This window comes from Pavona decussata, unplaced genomic scaffold (assembly GCF_977016875.1).
Source record: "Pavona decussata unplaced genomic scaffold, jaPavDecu1.1 SCAFFOLD_67, whole genome shotgun sequence".
NCBI classification, from domain to species: Eukaryota; Metazoa; Cnidaria; class Anthozoa; order Scleractinia; family Agariciidae; genus Pavona; species Pavona decussata.
Genome location: NW_028145486.1, coordinates 3,807,780 through 3,826,641, shown reverse-complemented (window position 1 = coordinate 3,826,641; position 18,862 = coordinate 3,807,780). Strand labels below are relative to the sequence as shown.

The window sequence follows — 18,862 nt, the reverse complement described above, 5'->3', positions numbered from 1 at the left end:
CTGGGATTCACAGCCTTTAGAGGCTCTAAAATGACGATTTGTTGACCGGTTTGAGTAATCAGAAGAAGTTTGTACATGGTAGAGCACGGCGTCCCAGAGGTCATGGGTTCGAATCCCGTTCATGCCTGTAATTTTCAGGTTACTTTCCGTACATTACTGTAGATCTAGACTGCAAGCAGTCCCTCTTTTGCTCGAAAATCCGCGGGGAAAAACGCAAAAAACTGAGCAAGCACGACATTCAAGGACCGAGCGGCGAAGCCACGAGTCGCGAGTCGAGCGCGCGCGCGACTCGAATATCGTGCTCTCTCCGTTTTTTGCGTTCTTCCCCACGGATTTTTGAGCAAAAGAGAGACTACTGTACATCATGCGATGGTCTGTGATTTACAAACTGATGAGACGACTTCAGACAGAAAGCGTCGGGTGAGTCGACTTTCGGGCGAAACAACCGGATTCCCAGAAAACTGTCCACAACAAGCCGACTGAAAAATTCACTTTATTTCACATGGAGTGACTGAACTAGAAAGTATGCAAATGAAAAATGTCAACTATCATCTGATATTAAAGCCAAGTTAATAAGCAGATGCTTAACCAAAAAAAATAAATAAATTAAAACAGTTTTTCAACACCGTACATGAATGGTTCACCTCGCAAAAAGATTTTAAAATGTCTATTTATCTTTAACATCTATATCACTGATAATAGTAAAAACAAGTAATTGATATTGAGTACAATGTTATCCTGAGACTTGTTGATTATGAATGCTACAAAGACAAGCTAAATAATAAGACAGCTTGTCCTTATAGGCCATTTCCGAGTTGCTTTGAACCTCATTATGAAACTGAGGCTGAAAATTAGTTTTCATTCATGTACAAAACTAATTTTCACATGAAAAGCTTTGCACTTAGCCTCGCTTTCATAATGAGGTTCAAATCAACTCGAAAATGGGACGTTTTTGGAGTCACTAACTCGTATTTCCATGAAAATTTGCCTCGTTTCCCTCAACATCTTTACCAAACTATTTACGAAGGGTTATTAAATACATCCCGTTAGACCTTATCGTTATGTGAAAGTGCAGATGTACATTAGAAAACGCTGGATATTCATGGCCGCAAAAATTTTACGAAAATTACTTTTGGACCAGCCAAATTTAAAAACTACCACGACGACGATTTCGAAGTTGTCAATCTATACACTGATTATTGCAATTTCCAATTCACTGCCTGCAGTGGTTTGGTTTGATGTTAAGACCAGCTGTAACCCACAATTGCAGTGCATTTTGTAGACATTCATTTTTTCCTCTCCTCGAGTCAATATTAAAGGAATTGCCTATGCTGACTACATTTAATAACAGTTTGAAATAAAATATTGTCATCTTCAATGCGTCTGCCTGGAACAAAATCTCGCCTAGTTAAGAAAATATTATTTCCAAGCACAGTATTTGCTATGTTCTCCTTGACCAACAAAAATAGAATAGACTAAAACAAAAATTGTCCGGGCAAAACTCCACGTAACTGTCTGAAACACATTTGTTCGTCTCCGTATTCTGGGAAATCACTGAATCAAAATATTTCCGAATTTTCTTGGGACCTTTTCATAATACCACTCTCTGTTTCAAACAAAACATGTTCACGTCCGTTGTAAATGTTTCAAACAAAAAACATGTTCACGTCCGTTGTAATTGTTTCAAACAAAACATGTTCACGTCCCTTGTAATTGTTTCAAACAAAACACGTTCACGTCCCTTGTAATTGCTTCAAACAAAACATGTTCACGTCCCTTGTAACGTTTCAAACAGAGTAAGCTTTCGTCTTTATAACCACTTCAAACTTCATAAGTTCACGTCCCTGACAAACTATTCCAAACTAAATTAGTTCACGTCGTTTGTAACCGTTTCAAACAGAATCAATCCAAATTATAACCGTTTCCACACAAAACGAAATTATTTTACATCCAATGATCCTTTCCGACAAAATTTCTTGATATCTTCCTCAATAGTAACCTCTTTCGACAAAAATTTGTTCTCGTCCCCAATAAACTTTTCAAACAAACAAAGTTCTCGTCTCGTGCCTTTGAAACACAAAGAGACAGTCAAGCAAACAAAGTTAGATGAAGCCATTGCTGGTCTAACAGTAGGTACCCCCACCCAACCCCCCTTCCCCCATTATTGTCGGATTTCCTCTACCAATACGCGGGCATCCATTAATACCCAATGCGGAGCAAATTTTCTTGTCCACAGAATAAAAACTGGGTTGCCACTTATCAAAATAAAAACAATTCCCTGACTTTTTACTAATCAAAAACCAGTTTTCACTGACCAAAGAAACAATTTTGTTCCCCGGAAAGCCAGCGGTGAAGCTAAAGAAATCAATTCCTTTATAGCTCCCTTTTGAAACAACATTACCTTTGCCAACTGGGAAACCCTGTCCCAAACCAAGTGGCTAGCCTGAAAAAAGAAATTCCCTGACTTTCCACTGACTTAGAGGTAGAATTTAGTATTTCCCTGACTTAATACAGAATTATCTGACTTTTCCCTGATCTTGAAAAAAAATCTGTTTTCCCTGGCTTTTCCCTGACTGTGGCAACCCTGAAAAAGAATTAACTTAGGGTTTAAATCATACAGTTTTCATGAGAGACCATACTTCAATTCTCCATTTTTTCACTCAGTTTTTTAATATTTATCTTTGTCTTATACCACAGCTCAATTAAGTATTAGGTTTTCAAATTCAGCTCTGGAACGCGCAAAATGCACGATTAAGATTTTCTATTCATCAAAATGATTGCCACATCTATTTTTCAAAATATCAATTGGGCGATCCTGGCCCAAACTTTAATCCAAAACCAATAACTAAGTGTAAATTTCACATCAACTGGTATCCGCGGAGAAGACCACCTAATGGTAGGTTGAAAAAGTGAGGTATGGTTCCTCAAAAACTGCAACGAAACACCTTCCTCACCCCCAACCAAGGTCAAACCTGGTTTAAAGGAAAACCCTGACGACTAAGATTAATTAAATACCAGTTCCAGTATGTCCATATTCACTAAAACTCTCGAAACAAGCTACAACTGTTCAGCTACAAATGGCACTGCAGAAACATGGTACAGAAAGCTCCTTTAGAAATTAAACTATACTTTAACTCCTGATTTATATTAATTTACTGTAACTTAAAATGCATATTATTCTAGTTATTTAGATCACTTGCCTGTTAAGCACCACAGGTCACCTACTTTATGGTGCTACTAACTGCATATTATGTAAACAAACTAAGCAATAGTTTACCTATCTTTATCAAAACACAACAATTTTTGAAGGGTTTTCAACTCATATGTAACACTGCAAGTGACAAAATATATTTAAAAATGACAAAAATATTCAACCAACAATTAACTAAATACAAATAAAATAAAACTCTATTTTCTTGTCAACTTAACGTGCAGGCCAAAATCAACTTGGTCTGATTCACGATTTGATCTCCTTTCAAAGTATTAAAACAAACTTTTGCCAGGAGAAACTTACAAGTGAAAGTTTGACAGAATCCAAAACAAAACAGTTGAACTGCTTATACCTTCAAAACTGTTTTGTCTTGTTCTTTCAGCTTTCACAAACATCGGCAAAACTTAATAAAAACTTGTAATAAGGTTTCCATTCCTTTGGCGAAATGAATACTGAAACGTATATTTCTACTGATCAAGTTATACCAAATGGTTCGATTAGCCACTAACTAAAGCAGCTAAGTTTCATTTCACTTTCATCCTGGGCAAGCCAGAACATTACAGCGTTAAAATGTTACAAAAGTTAAGAAAACCTCATCTACAAGACTATATACACTATCTAAAACACATTATCTACAGTCCTAGAGGTATTAAAAAGTTTGATTGAAAACCAAAATTAATTATTATTATTATTAGGTTATCAAGTAACACAGTTCAATCACCTTCACCGGCTCTGACAAATCCAATTTGTCCCACGAAATGCATGTATCAACACCATTGTTCAATGACTGAGTCTTGGCTTCATGTTTGAGAGCTCCTGTTCATACAACAACACATGGCTATACAAGATAGCTCAAATAAATTAATAGCACCACACAAAACCTCTCATTTCTTCAGTTTCTTGTCGGTATCCATTAGGCACATGCGCCGTACACACAGTGGGCCTGAGATTTTGTTTTTTCTATTATCATCTGAAAGCTCGCTAAGACTCTGAGACTTGGAGTTCTTAGAAGAGTCAGTTTTGCTCCTCTGAAAAAACAAAACAACAAACCACAAATCAGTTGTCAGTAAGACATAAAAATGGCATGAAGTTTACATAGGATATTGTCACCCTGAGAAAAAAGACATTGTTTTGCAGTGGACAGCTAGGCCCTCTCTTGAATAAAAGCCCCCCCCCCCCCCCCCCCCACTCCTCATCCTCCATACCCCATCAAATCAGTTTGTTAAGTCCATTCTAAAATCCACTTGGCAGACAAAGCAGATGAGTGCACAAGAGTTAGTACAATTGGCTTATAGTGGCTGTTCCTTGTGACTTAAATAAGCTGACATCTGATCTCATCCTCAGTCTATTTTTTTTTTGTAAAGCGGACATTAATTTTGTAACATTTCCATACATATAATGTTTAACGAAACCGAGTTACAAAACTGCAATGTCTACTATTCTTCTAGCAAAAAAAGGAGAGAGATTAAAGCAAAACAGAATTGACAGTTACCGGCCTTCTTCCAAATGCATGTGGCACTTTCCCACCTAAAACTGGCTCTGATCTTCGCTTTAGAAGCTTCTAAAATAAAACAATAAATAAATATTGCTTAGCTTATGACTGTTGTAAAAATTTTGTTTGTAATTTTTGACTTGTTTGTAAATACAGAACTCTAACATTCTAAGGTTTCATTGTTGAGACCAACCTCAATTTATTGTGTCTTTCAATAACACTCAAACTCTTAAGGCTATTCCTTACTTAAGCTGAAGTCTCAGATAAGAAATAAGACAAGCTTTCTTAGTTTACATTTGTTCTGATTTCCCAATCAGTTTTTCATAGTATTAATGATGACCAGCAAAATGCAATCATTCATTGAGTTTTGAGGATAATATTGGAGTTTGCAGGCTATTATTATGTATGGTTTAATTAATGCCCCCACCTTCTGGGTACCCACCAAGACAAAGTCCAGTTGTGTGGTCTGGAGATGGGAAAAATTTTCCAGTAGCAATTTGTCCTGGGAGTAGAGGGTGGGGATCACTACTCACTCAAGGATTTACGGTAGCCTGCAAGCAAGCTCTCCAATTGGGGTCTCATGCATGATATACCAGTGGGGTGGAAAAGAAAAAGCCTGCAAAAAAATGTCTTGGGTGTACCTCACTTATGTCCAGAAATGCACCTATCCCTGAATTTGCATACTTCATATAAAACAGGCCTTTTTGTCGTTTTCATAAAACTATATAATTCAACCCCCCGGGTTGCAATTTAGTTCTAATAAAGCATCTATCTATCCATATGACTTCATGTTTGACAGAATTATGTGTGTTTTTAGTGAGAATTAAGGTTACAGGACATCTAGTGATGTCCATCATACAGTTCATGAATCTCATTAGCATGCATTTCTGGACATATCTTGTGTACCTAGGGATGGTGCAGTGGGGCATTGTTACAGAGGGAAATGAACCGTGCATTATTTTACAGCAATTGTATACATGTTACATGTACATTGTACATTAGTAAAAACAGTACTCTGTTAATTACATTCTAGAACTCACCTGACTTTTCCCCTGATGAAGCAAGCTTGACAGCAGCTTTTCAACACCTTCAATTTGCTCTTTTTGTGCCCTACTCCATTTTCTTAAATCTTCCAGCTGAGCTACTTGTGGTACATCTAACTGTTGCTTCAGACCATCCAGTTGATTAATTTTAGAGAAAAATGTTTTCTCTTGATCTTTCAATTCCTTTGTAAAATCACAAAGTTGTTTAATGCACATGAAGTTGTCATCCCTTGGCTGGCCAACCTCGCCAATAAGCTTGATAAGAGCACTGTACATTCCTTGACAAAGTAAACGCTGTTCTCCACAGGCATGTAGCAAACACGCTGCATCTTCGTGTGGTATGTTTCCATCATTTAGCACCTCCTTTGATTGTTCTGTATTCTCTTTGGGCTCACTGATCATGTGGCAAGGCTCTGTGTCATTGCAATCCAGTTTGATTCTTTTTAGCTGCTGCCTCAGTTCTTGAACCTCAGTGGAAATGCGCTTCAAGCTCTCCTGTCTTCTTTGCTCTGATGTTTTGCCCATTTCCTGGGCAGCTGCTGCTACAGTCTCCAGGAATAGACTATTCTTTTGGATCTGCAAACCAAAGTTCCAACACAAACACATAAACTCTCCTCTCTGTCCTCCATATACATGTATTTCTTACAGTAACTAGATGAGAGAATTTGTTTTTAAAAGTGACATATTTTTTGACCAGCTTTCTCAAAATGTTCTTAAGTAGGAGGCAACATAACAGGAGTAGTACACAGAAAGAACTGAATGTAAGTCCAAAGAGGTCTTGAGGAAAATTGGCGAGGACCTGGCAGCAAACCATTGTCTACAAGCATTAAAATTACCAGCTGCCGAGAGGGTCGAATGACTGAAGTACAGAACAAAACAAGTTCACTAAGTGTAGTTTCATTTAACCCTGCTAAAATACCTATTCATTGGGATGAATTTCATTATCAAGTTACCATTTATAGCAAGTTTTCAAACTTAGTACAACTTACACTGCAAGCACTTCAGGTTACTAGCTAGCAATTCCAATGCTGGGCTATATCCTACCATGCTGGTCAAGCACAAAATTTGTTTCTCCAGCAAACCATCTCATTGTTGAATTTCATTGTTACTTAAGCTGATAATTGAAAACAACCAAAACATCAAAAAAAGTACCTCTTGTGGATTCCAACCTGTTCCATTACTGTTACATGGTTTTAGCATGAATTGATTCCCTTGCATATCTTCACACAGTAACAGCTGTAAAGAGAACATAAAAGTACAATTAAGAAATAGTAACTTATTAAGACATTTAACTACAAGAATCTGTGATAAAATATTCCTTAAAATTGTTTGAAGAGTTTCTGGTCAACGTTTGCTGAAGGTCATTCTCAAGTCAAAGTAAACAATGTTATAACAAATTAAATTTTTAAGTCCATGAACACTGAATACAAACAAAAGACAATTAAGAAAAAGCAAGTGATACAAAATGAGATACAAATGAATGTAAAAACAAATAATTATTTGTACTTAGACTTGAAAATGACTCTCAACCAATGCCTCTACAATCAACTAAGTTTTATAGCCCAAATAAATTTGTCACAAAACCCACAAATTTCAGTTTCGAGAATACATGTCGCACTTCCTTTGTCAAGTTTTGTCCATCCTTCACCCAATCTCCAGAAACCAAACCACATAAACCAAAGAAAGCCGGTTGATTTGTGAGAAAGTGGGGATGCATTTTGTTGTAGTTGTGAGAGGGGGTGGGGGAACTCGATTTGGGGATTTTCTGAGGGGAAAGGAGCGGTTTGATGACGGAGACTGTTCTAATTTCACTAATTATAGTTCAGAGGCAACTCAGTGAATAAAAAGATCTACATTATACACCCCTATTGAATGGTGCATTATCATATTCAGAGGTAATCAAATTAATGCTATTGTTCAGAAGACCTGCACAGGCCAAAAGCTCTGTTTTCACTGGATCCTTATAACCTGCAGCTGCATTGTTTTTTAGGCCTGGGAACATTGTTCTGTTGTTCGTTCTTTTGCCCTCTTGACCAACCATGTAAGACATTGCAAACATTGCAGGTTGCCCCTTATTATCTGCCTTGAGGCTGTGTGAGGACTTGCATTGGGTGTAAATGTAATGTAGATGCACCAATGTATTTAAAGGTGATAGACAATGTATTGTCTTAAAAGTCAGTATTAAGATCTTAAACCAAATTTGTGACTCATTAATTATGGGAAAATAGCTCACAGAAATTGGCAAGGATGTGCTCAAACTTTCCATCATCCAAAACTTATCTTGCTGTGGCATTCTGAACTCGCTGTAATTAATTTAGAATAGTCAAGATAGATAGTCCAGATGACTGGTAATTAATTTTTGTACTAACATAAACAAGGATAAGTAAGGATACAGCTGTCTATAATTTAGATGACAGAAGGCTGCATTGAAAATTTCTGTTAGTAAATATATGTAGACTTAAAGGGGAAGTTTCATGGGGCTTTTGACCTCTTTTGTTAAAAATGGTGAAATAAGACCTTCACTTTGCTACAAAATAATTGTAGAACAACGAGAAGAGAGAAATCAACTCACTTCTTGACAGGAACAACTCTTTTTCAAACTACAGTTAAGATTCCAGCAGCACATGTTCAGCTTCGTCAAATCAATCGGAAGCCCCACGATTACTGTATGTTCAGGTAGTATACTCTACATAAGAGACTGACACTTTGTTTTTCTGGACATTATTTCCTTCAAGTTCAACCAAAGTTCTGTAAGGGACCCACTTATTTACAAATGTTCAAAGTAAAACTTTGCATATAATTTTGCAAAAATATACATGTACAAACATCTAGTAACCTTGCTGTTGAGCTCGGCATTCAAAGCACCCTTAACTGTTAAACTGATCACTTCACCCTGGGAAACTGTGGTAAACAAGGGAACTCCTAATGACAAAAGAGAAGAAATTAGAAAACACCATGCATGTTTATCAATATAGCACTCCATAATAAGCTACAAGCATGTCTAAAGCATCATTGAGGTCACATTAATATTTGAATTTTTGAAATTATGAGATTTATTAGGAGCATGATTACAAATGCACCTTAACTAAAAATAATTGTCTTATTTGCAATTTGGGGGAGAAATATTAGCACTGCTTTGCTCCAATGATAACAGTGCTTATACCTCATCACCAGATTGAAACAAGACACTGATTTTTGTCAAGGAGACATTTTTCATCATGCTCTTTCACTGAGAATACCTCAGCAAATCCCATGATTTCACAATTTTACTTTTTGTGACATCATCACTGTACACTGTATGTCTCTATTGGATGAGTGTTCCGACATTACATCACAGGATCGAAAAGTCAGTAAAATAATAATAATAATAATAATAATAATAATAACAATAATAATAATAATAACAATAATGATAATAATAATAATGTGATACAATTATAAAAGAATTTCTTAAAATAAAAAATTAATATTGTTGAAATAAAAAACAAAAGAATGATAGAATTCAAAAAAGAATTTTGAGGGCAAATTGTAAATACTTTCTTTCTCATTTCCAGAAGTGTCTCTAAATTCCCACCTATTAATCTGGTGTCACGAGTTTGTGAAATCAATGAATAAATATCCTGGAACGAATCAGCTATACATATAGCAGAGTTATTTATATTAATAATAATAATAATAATAATAATAATAATAATAGTCAGTACAGTGAAGTTCAAGATTAAGTATTGCCATGGTGTGCCACGTTGGAACTTAACTTCAAGATGTCTCTCTCTACCCAAGTGAAAAAATGGCTACAGCGTATAGTGCAAGTTTGAAGGCTAAATCTTCAAAACATAGTTGGATTTCGAATCTCTTCATAGAATATATCTAGGAAAACAATAATCAATATTTCTACTGCACTTACCAAGAAGCCTTTCAGCAATGCTTTTCCTCCCTATGCAAACCAGAAAATCTGCTAGACGTCCCACTGTCGCAGACCTCCCCTCCTTCTGTCTCCACATGAGCAAGAGAGCATTAGCTTTGTCTCGATTATACTTGTATTCTTCATCCAGGTTTTGAAGTTTTGATGCTGCAATCCCAAGCTTCGGTCCCAGCTCACGCCAGCATGTGCCTACATCATCGCTGATATCAGAGAGCTGCAGTTCAGTTATTATTGCATCTCTTGGATCAGTAACTGTTGTTGTGTCTAATAATAAAAGACACATTCAAAAAATTACATGCAAGAAAGCTCACACGTTTGATCCTTAATGTCAGTATTTAAAGACTTGCCTAGTGTTAGCACACACTGCTTATATTGTGTGTGCATGGATCCATATCATTTTGCTTTTTGCTTAATTTAAGGGCTGAATTTCTAATGTTGAACCACATCAAATACCCAGCAGTCATTATAAACAGCAAATATGTGGTAAACTAGCCTTGGTACATAAAACACTTCAACACAATCACTGTCTAGTGTTGAACACAAAAAATCCATGAAACTGGGCAAGTTGAAATATCTTTGCAATTCCTTAAACAAAAACCCAATATAGGCCCTTCTCACAACAAAGACCTCAATTAATATTTTCCCAACTCCATCTGCAAGTAACCCAAAATAGATACAAGCATGGTACTGTGATATATGAGCCAGAGTCTAAAGCATTACGAAATTAATTAAAATTAATTATTAATTAATTTCCAGATTTTACACTCCTTTTGGCCACAAAATGGAGTGAATCTGAAATCAATGAGAATTGTCAAAGGGTGGCTTGAATAAAGATGAGATTTACTGTTCCCAGTGGACATTACTGAAACCAGTACAGTCCAGAGTGATGGCAATCATAGACATCCATTTGACATCTTTCTTCCTAAAAGGTTTATTACATGTACTTAAATGAAATCGTTGTTATGAAAGCCTTGATGCAGATTTGACTAAAATTAACAAAACTTCGTCACTGTGTTACTATGCCAACTATTTCGATGTCACACATCAAGATGTCAAGGTGTAAAAGATTAAGCTTATATACATTCTTTCAAAAGATTTATAATCTGCAAATAATGATATGTATCAAACATGTTCCAGGTTTTTTCAACTCATTTGCCAAGAGTTATTTACGTTGTAGGGTCAAAATGAAATCGACCTGCAATAAGCTTGAAATACAAATAACTCTCGAATCTTGTGCAAATTTGCCACCAGCCTCATAAATATTCAACCCACAAATGCTCCGAAGAATATAAGATTAAATGACATATAGAGATTAAAAGTAAAACGAACAACAGTTAATCATATTATGACATACAGAGATCCCAAACACAAGTTTACATGTACACAATATTGCAAATGAAACTGACTGCAAACAATTTGTAAGCTTCGATTTGCGTATATGGGTGTATATAAACAAGGATCAGACAGTCGCGAACACAAATACTGTAGCGTTAAATTGTATCACTTTTAGCTTGAGTGTATTATCTTTCGTTAAATACATGAAGACATGATATGCTGTTGATCACCGACAAAAACAATAACCAAAATAACAAATACGTTATGTACCTTTCAATTCAATACCGCCATCACATACCTTTCGGCTTCCGTTGTGCTTCATAATCACCTGTTGTCGTTGATAATTCACTGATTCCACAAAAGCTCTCCATGTCATTCTTTTCCATATTTTCACGACAGAAAGAACAAATAAGCCGGTTGCTTGGCAGTTCTTCCTCGGGCGATAATGGAATTGCACCCTCCAAGCTTATGTGGGTATCGCTTCCAAATGAATCCAACATGGCGTCAGTCGGAGCGCATCCAGCCTCACTCTTGTTACCGTCTTGTTGACTTGAACCAAATCGGTCTTCCTCGCCTCCCAATGCGAAGTTAAACTGGGAATCAATAAATGCGTCCACGTCTACAGGACCAAACTGTTCGAAAACCTCGTCAAGAGCTTGATCATCGGATTCGAAGCCCGCTTCGTGGGCAGACATTTTTTTCCAGCGCTGCGGAAATAAGTTGATTTGAAGTCCTTTGTTAATTTCCTCCCTCCCTTTTCTATTAATTCACTTAAATCTGAGCCCGGCCGTGATATTTACACATTAATTTAAGCTGAATCGATGTTTTGACACGCTCAACTTTGATTAGCAACCTCGCTTAAGCTGATATCAATAATCGATTGTCAGTTTGCCGGAATATCCCGATCTTGCACAGCAAAACAGTAACACGGAAATGCCAGTTGAGTTTGGCCAAAACCTAAACAGTCTAAACAGCCAGTCCGCCTACGGCTTTTAGAGACACTGTTTTGATCTCGGAACGCAAACACTCCTACATCTTCCAGACCACCACAGCTGAAATTCTGCTGTGAAAGTTTTGACTGAACTGAATGAATGAAGTCACGCTTTAAAATAGCGACCAATGAAACTGGTTCTAGGGAACTGGCCCGGGCAAAGATCCCGTGTTCCCGTGTAAAGGGGCTTCGTCGATTTTTTCCCGCGAGGGCTTGGGGAAAAAAAGCCTCTGGCACCCAAGCTGCAGGATTGACAGAAGTTAAACCTCTGACCTTCCGATTACTAATGGTAAGGCATCCAATCTCGTTATATCTTGCTCCTGCATGTTGGGAGAACCGTCTCATGCAAGGACCACTGGAATAAGGTAACTCTTGAATAATGCAAGGACCACTTGTACAAACAGTAAAAAAAGGGAAGCCGGATCTTTGTGAAGATCAGGCCGATCAGCAATGTTGAATAAAACGTAAAACCAAATGCAAGGCTGATCGGACAGCTAAAACTTACTCTTTTTAGCTGTCCGATCAGCCCTGCATTTGGTTTGTGAAGTGAAGCCAGGATCAGCAATATTGAATAAAAAACATAAAACCAAATGCAGCCCCTGAAGAAGGTTAGTTTTGTCTAATCGAAATATTGGGCAATAAAAATTAGCCTTTTTAGCAGGGGAGAACTCGGACTTTCTTTTTCCGAGTATGCCTGTGTCCGCTGACTGAAAAATACATCTTTCAGTTTAAAATTGTAAAAACCAGTTTAACCTGGTTTGAATATTGTGTACTCCGTGAATATTAAAGGTTTGCTTTTTAGGTAGGGTTTGGGACACTTAATTGAGGCCACCTGTCAGTGCTAGCTTGCCCGAATCGTCCTGGTCACCCACCTTCCCCACCTTGGGCGGACTGCATGTAAATAGCCTGTGAACAGGCTCCCAAGTGGGGTATAGGGAGGAGAAAAAATCGAGCTCAGTCTACCGCGCTCCGCTCGCCGATTTTTTTCTTCCCGCATATGCGCCACTGTTCACAGGCATGTTTTTGACTCAAGTGTGAACTCAACGCCCTTGACATTTATAACAAAATTAAAGGGGCACACTTGTGTGTCTTGATCTGCTATATAAGAATGTTTATTCTTTGAACAGACACTTTTTTCGAAGTTTTGCTGAAGGTTTAAGTTGACAAAAATTGATTAAAGAAAGATGAGACAGTGGGTCAGTTGCTAAGTGAGTGGCCGAAACTTGCACAGAGGAAAGAACACAAGCAGAGACATGACTGGTTGGTTAAGGCTCTTTATTGGGACCTGTGTGAACAACGTGCATTTGAAAGTAATGACAAGTGGTATACTGTAAAAGCATACTGCAAAAAATGTGGAAAATGAGGACTACAAATCGATTGTTGCGGAATTTTTTGTTGACATAAATTGGAACATAATCGCAACTCGGGCCACCCCGCGGACTTTGGGGCCATGTTTGAGTTCAGTGCGAGAGCAAGTGATCAATCGGTAAAAATCACTTGATCGACACCGTTTTTTATCGATTGGCTACGCCGGCCGGGAAGATCAAATGCTATGACTGCCTACACTGCACCGCTTGCAGTCCCCCTTTTCTTTTAGGGCTAGACGAGTTTTAAACCAGCCGAGCGCGATCACAAAAGGTAAGGGTTTGGACGAGAAAGAATCAGTACGTCTTACAGTTGGCTCCCGATATCTCGAACCCTTGCTAACTCGAACCTTGCGCTAACTCGAACCAAAATCGATTTCTCCTGGATTTCCGTCATACATTTACACTAATCGTTACCGTCCCTCAGTAACTCGAACCTCGCGCTAACCCGAAGCAATTTTTCATTCCCTTCAGGTCATTTTCTATATAATTTTACCCTCGATAACTCGAACTCCATGTTTGTTTCAAATCCAGCGTTAGAAAACTTTCAAGGATAATCGATTTTGTTCCATTTTCACTTGACTTCAGCTATAATTAAATTTGATTAAATGTGTACTGTATGTATAGAAATACAAAGTAAGCACTATCACCTTATCCTTATTTCCGGTCATTTGTTCTCAACCGGCCGATAACTCGAACCCTTTTTCAATTCAGTCCGTTGAAGATTCAGTTGAGTTATCGGAGGTTGATTGTATATTTCTAGCCCCGTTATATTTTTGAATGCCACAAAAAAATTCGAGAGAGAAACGGTTGCAAGCAGTCTATCAACTGCCAGGCCACTATAGCTAGTATTAGCGAGACTGGCAGAAATTTAAACATACGCCTGACGAAAGAACACAAACGAGAGGCTATAGAAATCAGTGGTGACATCAACAATCACATTGCTGAACACCACTGCATGATGAACTGATTTATAGTAAACGTACCACAGAATCTGAGACCCTGCTAAATGGGTTGCCTACAGTACGGACCACAATCATCGACTGAGTCACAATCAAAAGCTCATTAACGTACAGATCTGCACCTTCCGAATGACTAATTGGTTCGTTTGTGAATGGTATTCAGCAATGAGGTTATATATAGACGCTCGTTTTTCGGGCACTTACCGGTGGATATCTGCATGTCCAGAAGCCCTTATTCTCCTCAGAAATTCAGATTTAGTTCTGCAACTTTAATTTTCAGCCCGCATCCGAACACATCAAACTGTATTAGGTTACACAAATCTGCCTTTAAAATGATCTGGGCTGAGTTGCTCGAAGCATGGTTAGCCGGCGCTAACCATTGGTTAAGAGGTATTATTAAAAACTGCATCATTGTATAATGCAATTCGAGGGATTTGATTGGCTTAGCGGCCATGGTATATGAACAATTATACCATGGCCGAGAAATGGCGACCATTAAATTGCCTTCTGGTCGTTCTTGCACTGCGAAATCAGTAAGATCTAGCAATATTTCTCGGTTGTTTTTAATAAAACAATTATTCCACTTCCGCTTGTTGGATATGAGATGATTATAGCCAACTCGGCGCTACGCGCCTCGTTGGCTATCTATCATCTCATATCCAACGCGCGCTCGTGGAATAATTGTTAATTAAAACCTATAGGTTGTTATGGTATTTAACCCGGGTTACGGCGCTAACTAAGCTTCGAGCAACTGGGCCCTGAAAACAAAGATACATTTTTTGTTTGGCCTGGCAGTCGCACTCTTGCTACACTCAACCCCCTAGTCTACACACGTGGTACAACCAACCTCCTAGTGTGTAGACTAAGGGGTAGAAAGTACCAAGTGTGTAGACTGGAGGGTTACGTACTTAGCAAGGACTAGCTAGCAAGGACTGGACTAGCAAGGCTACGACTTCTAATGGTACGTGTAAACCAGCTGCGATGCCAGGTCAATATCGTTGTATGTTCGAAGTCCTTACTGATGATGTTGCGGCCGGCGGTTTCAATGGGGATTTGAAACTGCAAAACTAAAATGTGCGACAAAAATCGCACGTGTAAACGGACCCTTAAAACAAGGGGGCAAGCCCCTCCTTCCTTTCCCACCTTTGTTGGTCTGAAATTCAAATATAGACGCCGTGGCAAGTTGTTAATTCAAGCGTCCTCTGAACAAATATATCTCAAAATTTCATAATATCACCACGGCGACATAAGAGATCGTTTCCTAAAAGCCCAATTTCGATCAGAATTAAAATTCAGCCTGAAACAATAAAGGTCACTGCGAGTTTCCAGAGGTTCCGGGGGATAAACCCATATAAACTCTATAATTTATTGTTATTGCCAGGCCAGAAGCCCATGACATGGGCCCCTGTTCAGGCGGAAATTTAATATATCGAAATTGGGCTATTCGGTTAAAAGAGTTTATTAAAAAATGGATCATTGTATAATGCAATTCCAGGGATTTGATTGGCTTAGCGGCCATGGTATATGAGCTATTATACCATGCCCGAGAATAGGGATCATTAAAATGGTCTTCTGGTTGTTCTTGCTAAGCGAAACCAGCCATAACTTACAATATTTCTTGATTGTTTTTAATAAAACAATTATTCCACTCGCGTTTGTTGGATATGAGATGATTATAGCCAACTCGGCGCTTCGCGCCTCATTGGCTATCTATCATCTCATATCCAACGCGCGCTCGTGGAATAATTGTTAATTATTCCGAAAACAGAGCATATTTTATCAGTAAACAGAGTAAGGGTCTTGACAAACGTGCGTTACTTGTCAGTTGTGTACGCTCTGATGGTTGATTGACAGCTGAAGGTGGGAATGATCAGGTCAGTTTATAATGGAATTTCCTATTTTTAATACATATGACAGGACATCAACTAACGACTGGTAAATCAGGCCACATCAGCGACAATAAAAAAGTACTTCATTTGTTTTTTTCTATATTTATTTACTGATTTATGTTTTTTTTTTCATACTTTATAATATAGATTTATATTTGTTAGGCAAGGAAGATAAAATGGCGAGGAAACCTAAAAGAAACCACGAAAACTTAGGTTTCCTCTGAAGATTCAAGATTGGATGCCCTTGATTTAACAAAAAAAAAATAATGATTACAACTGTGGAAGATTGTTTCAATTAAAAAAAATTTGAACCCGATCTGAAACAATAAAATTTATCTTATAAAATCATCTTCTTTTAATAAATTTTCGTTCTACCTTGTGTTGCCTTCGTTCTTATTTGCTGCCTGTCCCCAGACATGCTGTTATAGGTAAATAAAACTTTGGGAAATGCTCATATTCGTTCAACGGAGTCATGGTCTCGGATGGAATGTAAAGCTTCCAGAAAAAAGGCGTTCTTGCCTATTGTTAGATTTCAGAGATTTCGGTTATGTCTACACTATACCAGATAGCTCTGGTGTCGGCATCAAAAACATATTGGATAAGGCTTTTGTTCACGGACAAATTAAAACACCGATTTCGGATCGAGTTTTGTGCCGGAGCGATACTGCGCTGCTTCGATCTTGGAGGTGAATCGTCACATATTGGATAGGTTTTCGTGACACTTTCTTGTGTAGTGTGAACAGAGAATCGAACCGGACAACGAGGAGCGAGGATTGGATTCTAGTGGAACGATGGCGGCGGTTTTGGGCCACTTCTGTTCACACCAGGCCGGAGTATTTTTTCACAAAGGGATAAAATGCTATCCAGCATAGTGTAGACACAGCCTTATAATTATGAAAAACAATTAACTTATTTGAAGCAGAAATGGATAAACAGCTACGGTGATCTTGGAATTAAGGGAAAAAAACGTAGGATCTCGAAACAGGCGAAAGACTTTATCCAACGAGACCAGAATGGACCAAGAATTTTGCTAAGACAAAAAAAAAATGGAATTAGAAACGCTCGAGAGAAGAGAGAAAGAGAGGCAAATGGCCATAACATCAAAATTACCAGTTGCCTAGGTAGCTGCATAACTTTTAACTTACAAAAACTCGGTAACAACATTTTTCTGTTCCTTTTTACAAAATAGACGCTGGGAATATTTTTTTCTACAGAGTCAGCGTTTACTATTAGGCCTGCTCCAGACCCCGCTCCACTCATGTGCCAAACCTAATTCATTTAAGTTCAACTCTGGAGCGACTTAGGAGCGATGACTGATTCAGACGGCGTACTCTCTGCCGCACCAAATTCGTCAAACCTTGCAGAAAAGAAGTAAACAATTTTCACCGAGACGGAAAGTCAGGAATTCTGTACAAACATGTGGCTGATCTAGTTTAGTTATCGCTAAATACAATACAAAAAGAGAAACTAAACTTTATCGGTGATTCTAAATGACTTTTCCCGATAGTTTTAGCTTTAAATTCTACATTTTGAGTCAGGATGAAAACAGCAGGTAAAACAGAGTTATATTGGCAAAGAAATTCTCTCTAAACATAGGCAGCCCAAGCTCAATATCAGAGAACTGTTGAATCATAAGGATTTGTCAGTGGGAATACAACGGATTTGTGTAAAATGGTAGAAACTAACATTGTTTTCTCAATAAAATCAACTTACCCTGTTTCTACTTGTATTCTTTGTCATTTACCAGCTTTTCAAGCCGATTCGAAGCGATTTCGGCGAGTTAGCATCATTCAGGTTTCCACTGTTAAGTGTAACGAAAGGCCGAACAGTATTTCAGCCATGCCCGCAGCACGAAACGGAATAAATCCGTTGAAATCATTCCTAGTGTCCCAATTCCTTCATAGAATCAAAGTAGAGCCGGATGCTGCCTATCCTGCCAGGGGACCTCCGACTCAATTGAAGCCATATCAAGTTTGCTAGAAAGATTTTCTCTCAAGTCAGCCCGCTTCTGAGATTTCGAAAGATGCGCGGCCAGAACGCCATGGACACATTAAACGTTCGAACAGCACGCTGGGTAATAAAAGTTCCCTGGCACGGGAGGAACAGCGGCCAGCATGCAGTTGTTCACAGGCAAACAGATTTGTTCCCGGGGCCTCCTCGTGTGTTACTACCGGACTATTCAACCTAAATTTCCGACACAGAATCAAATATATGGACAACCTGTTATCCTTTTTCCCGGCGATTTGGAAATTCCTCGAATTTTCCTTTCCATTGGTTATTCCATTTCACCAGATGCTCAGCCCCAGTTTCTTACGTGATTTAAAAGTTACCCTTGCGTTTTCTGAATAAATTTACAATTCTACTCATTTAGTTTGTGTAATGTAGTCGAACTATCCATGAGCTTACGTCGTAGGAGCGGCATTTTTATTTCTGGGTAGTCCGCCGTTTCTGTAGAAGTTGAACGAGTTAAAATAATCGCGAGGCAGCATAAATGAAATATAGATATATTTTCAGGTGACTATTTCGTTATCGTTGGGACGTGCAGAGACGACGACGACCACAACAAGAACGTTAGAAAACAATAGTTTTAATTCGCAAAACACTGGCTCTGCACGTGCGTTATAAACTTTGATACCTTTCTTTGTCGTCATCT

At 38.2% G+C, this 18,862-nt stretch overlaps 1 protein-coding gene across 2 annotated transcripts; it reads right to left on the bottom strand.

Moving 5' to 3' along the window:
• Positions 1-475: 475 nt before the first annotated feature.
• On the bottom strand, positions 476-12,052 carry LOC146478153 (uncharacterized). 2 transcript variants are annotated; one of them, XM_085112840.1, is made up of 7 exons: positions 11,302-12,052; positions 9,651-9,932; positions 8,583-8,668; positions 6,899-6,982; positions 5,744-6,322; positions 4,704-4,772; positions 476-4,239 (listed from the first exon to the last, which is right to left on the bottom strand). In XM_085112840.1, the coding sequence occupies exons 1-7, from the start codon at positions 11,696-11,698 to the stop codon at positions 4,096-4,098; spliced, it is 1,641 nt and encodes a 546-aa protein (XP_084968966.1). In that variant the 5' UTR covers positions 11,699-12,052; the 3' UTR covers positions 476-4,095. The 2 variants fall into 2 exon arrangements, with proteins under 2 accessions (XP_084968966.1, XP_084968967.1); XM_085112841.1 differs by having other exon boundaries at positions 11,274-11,516.
• Positions 12,053-18,862: the final 6,810 nt, after the last annotated feature.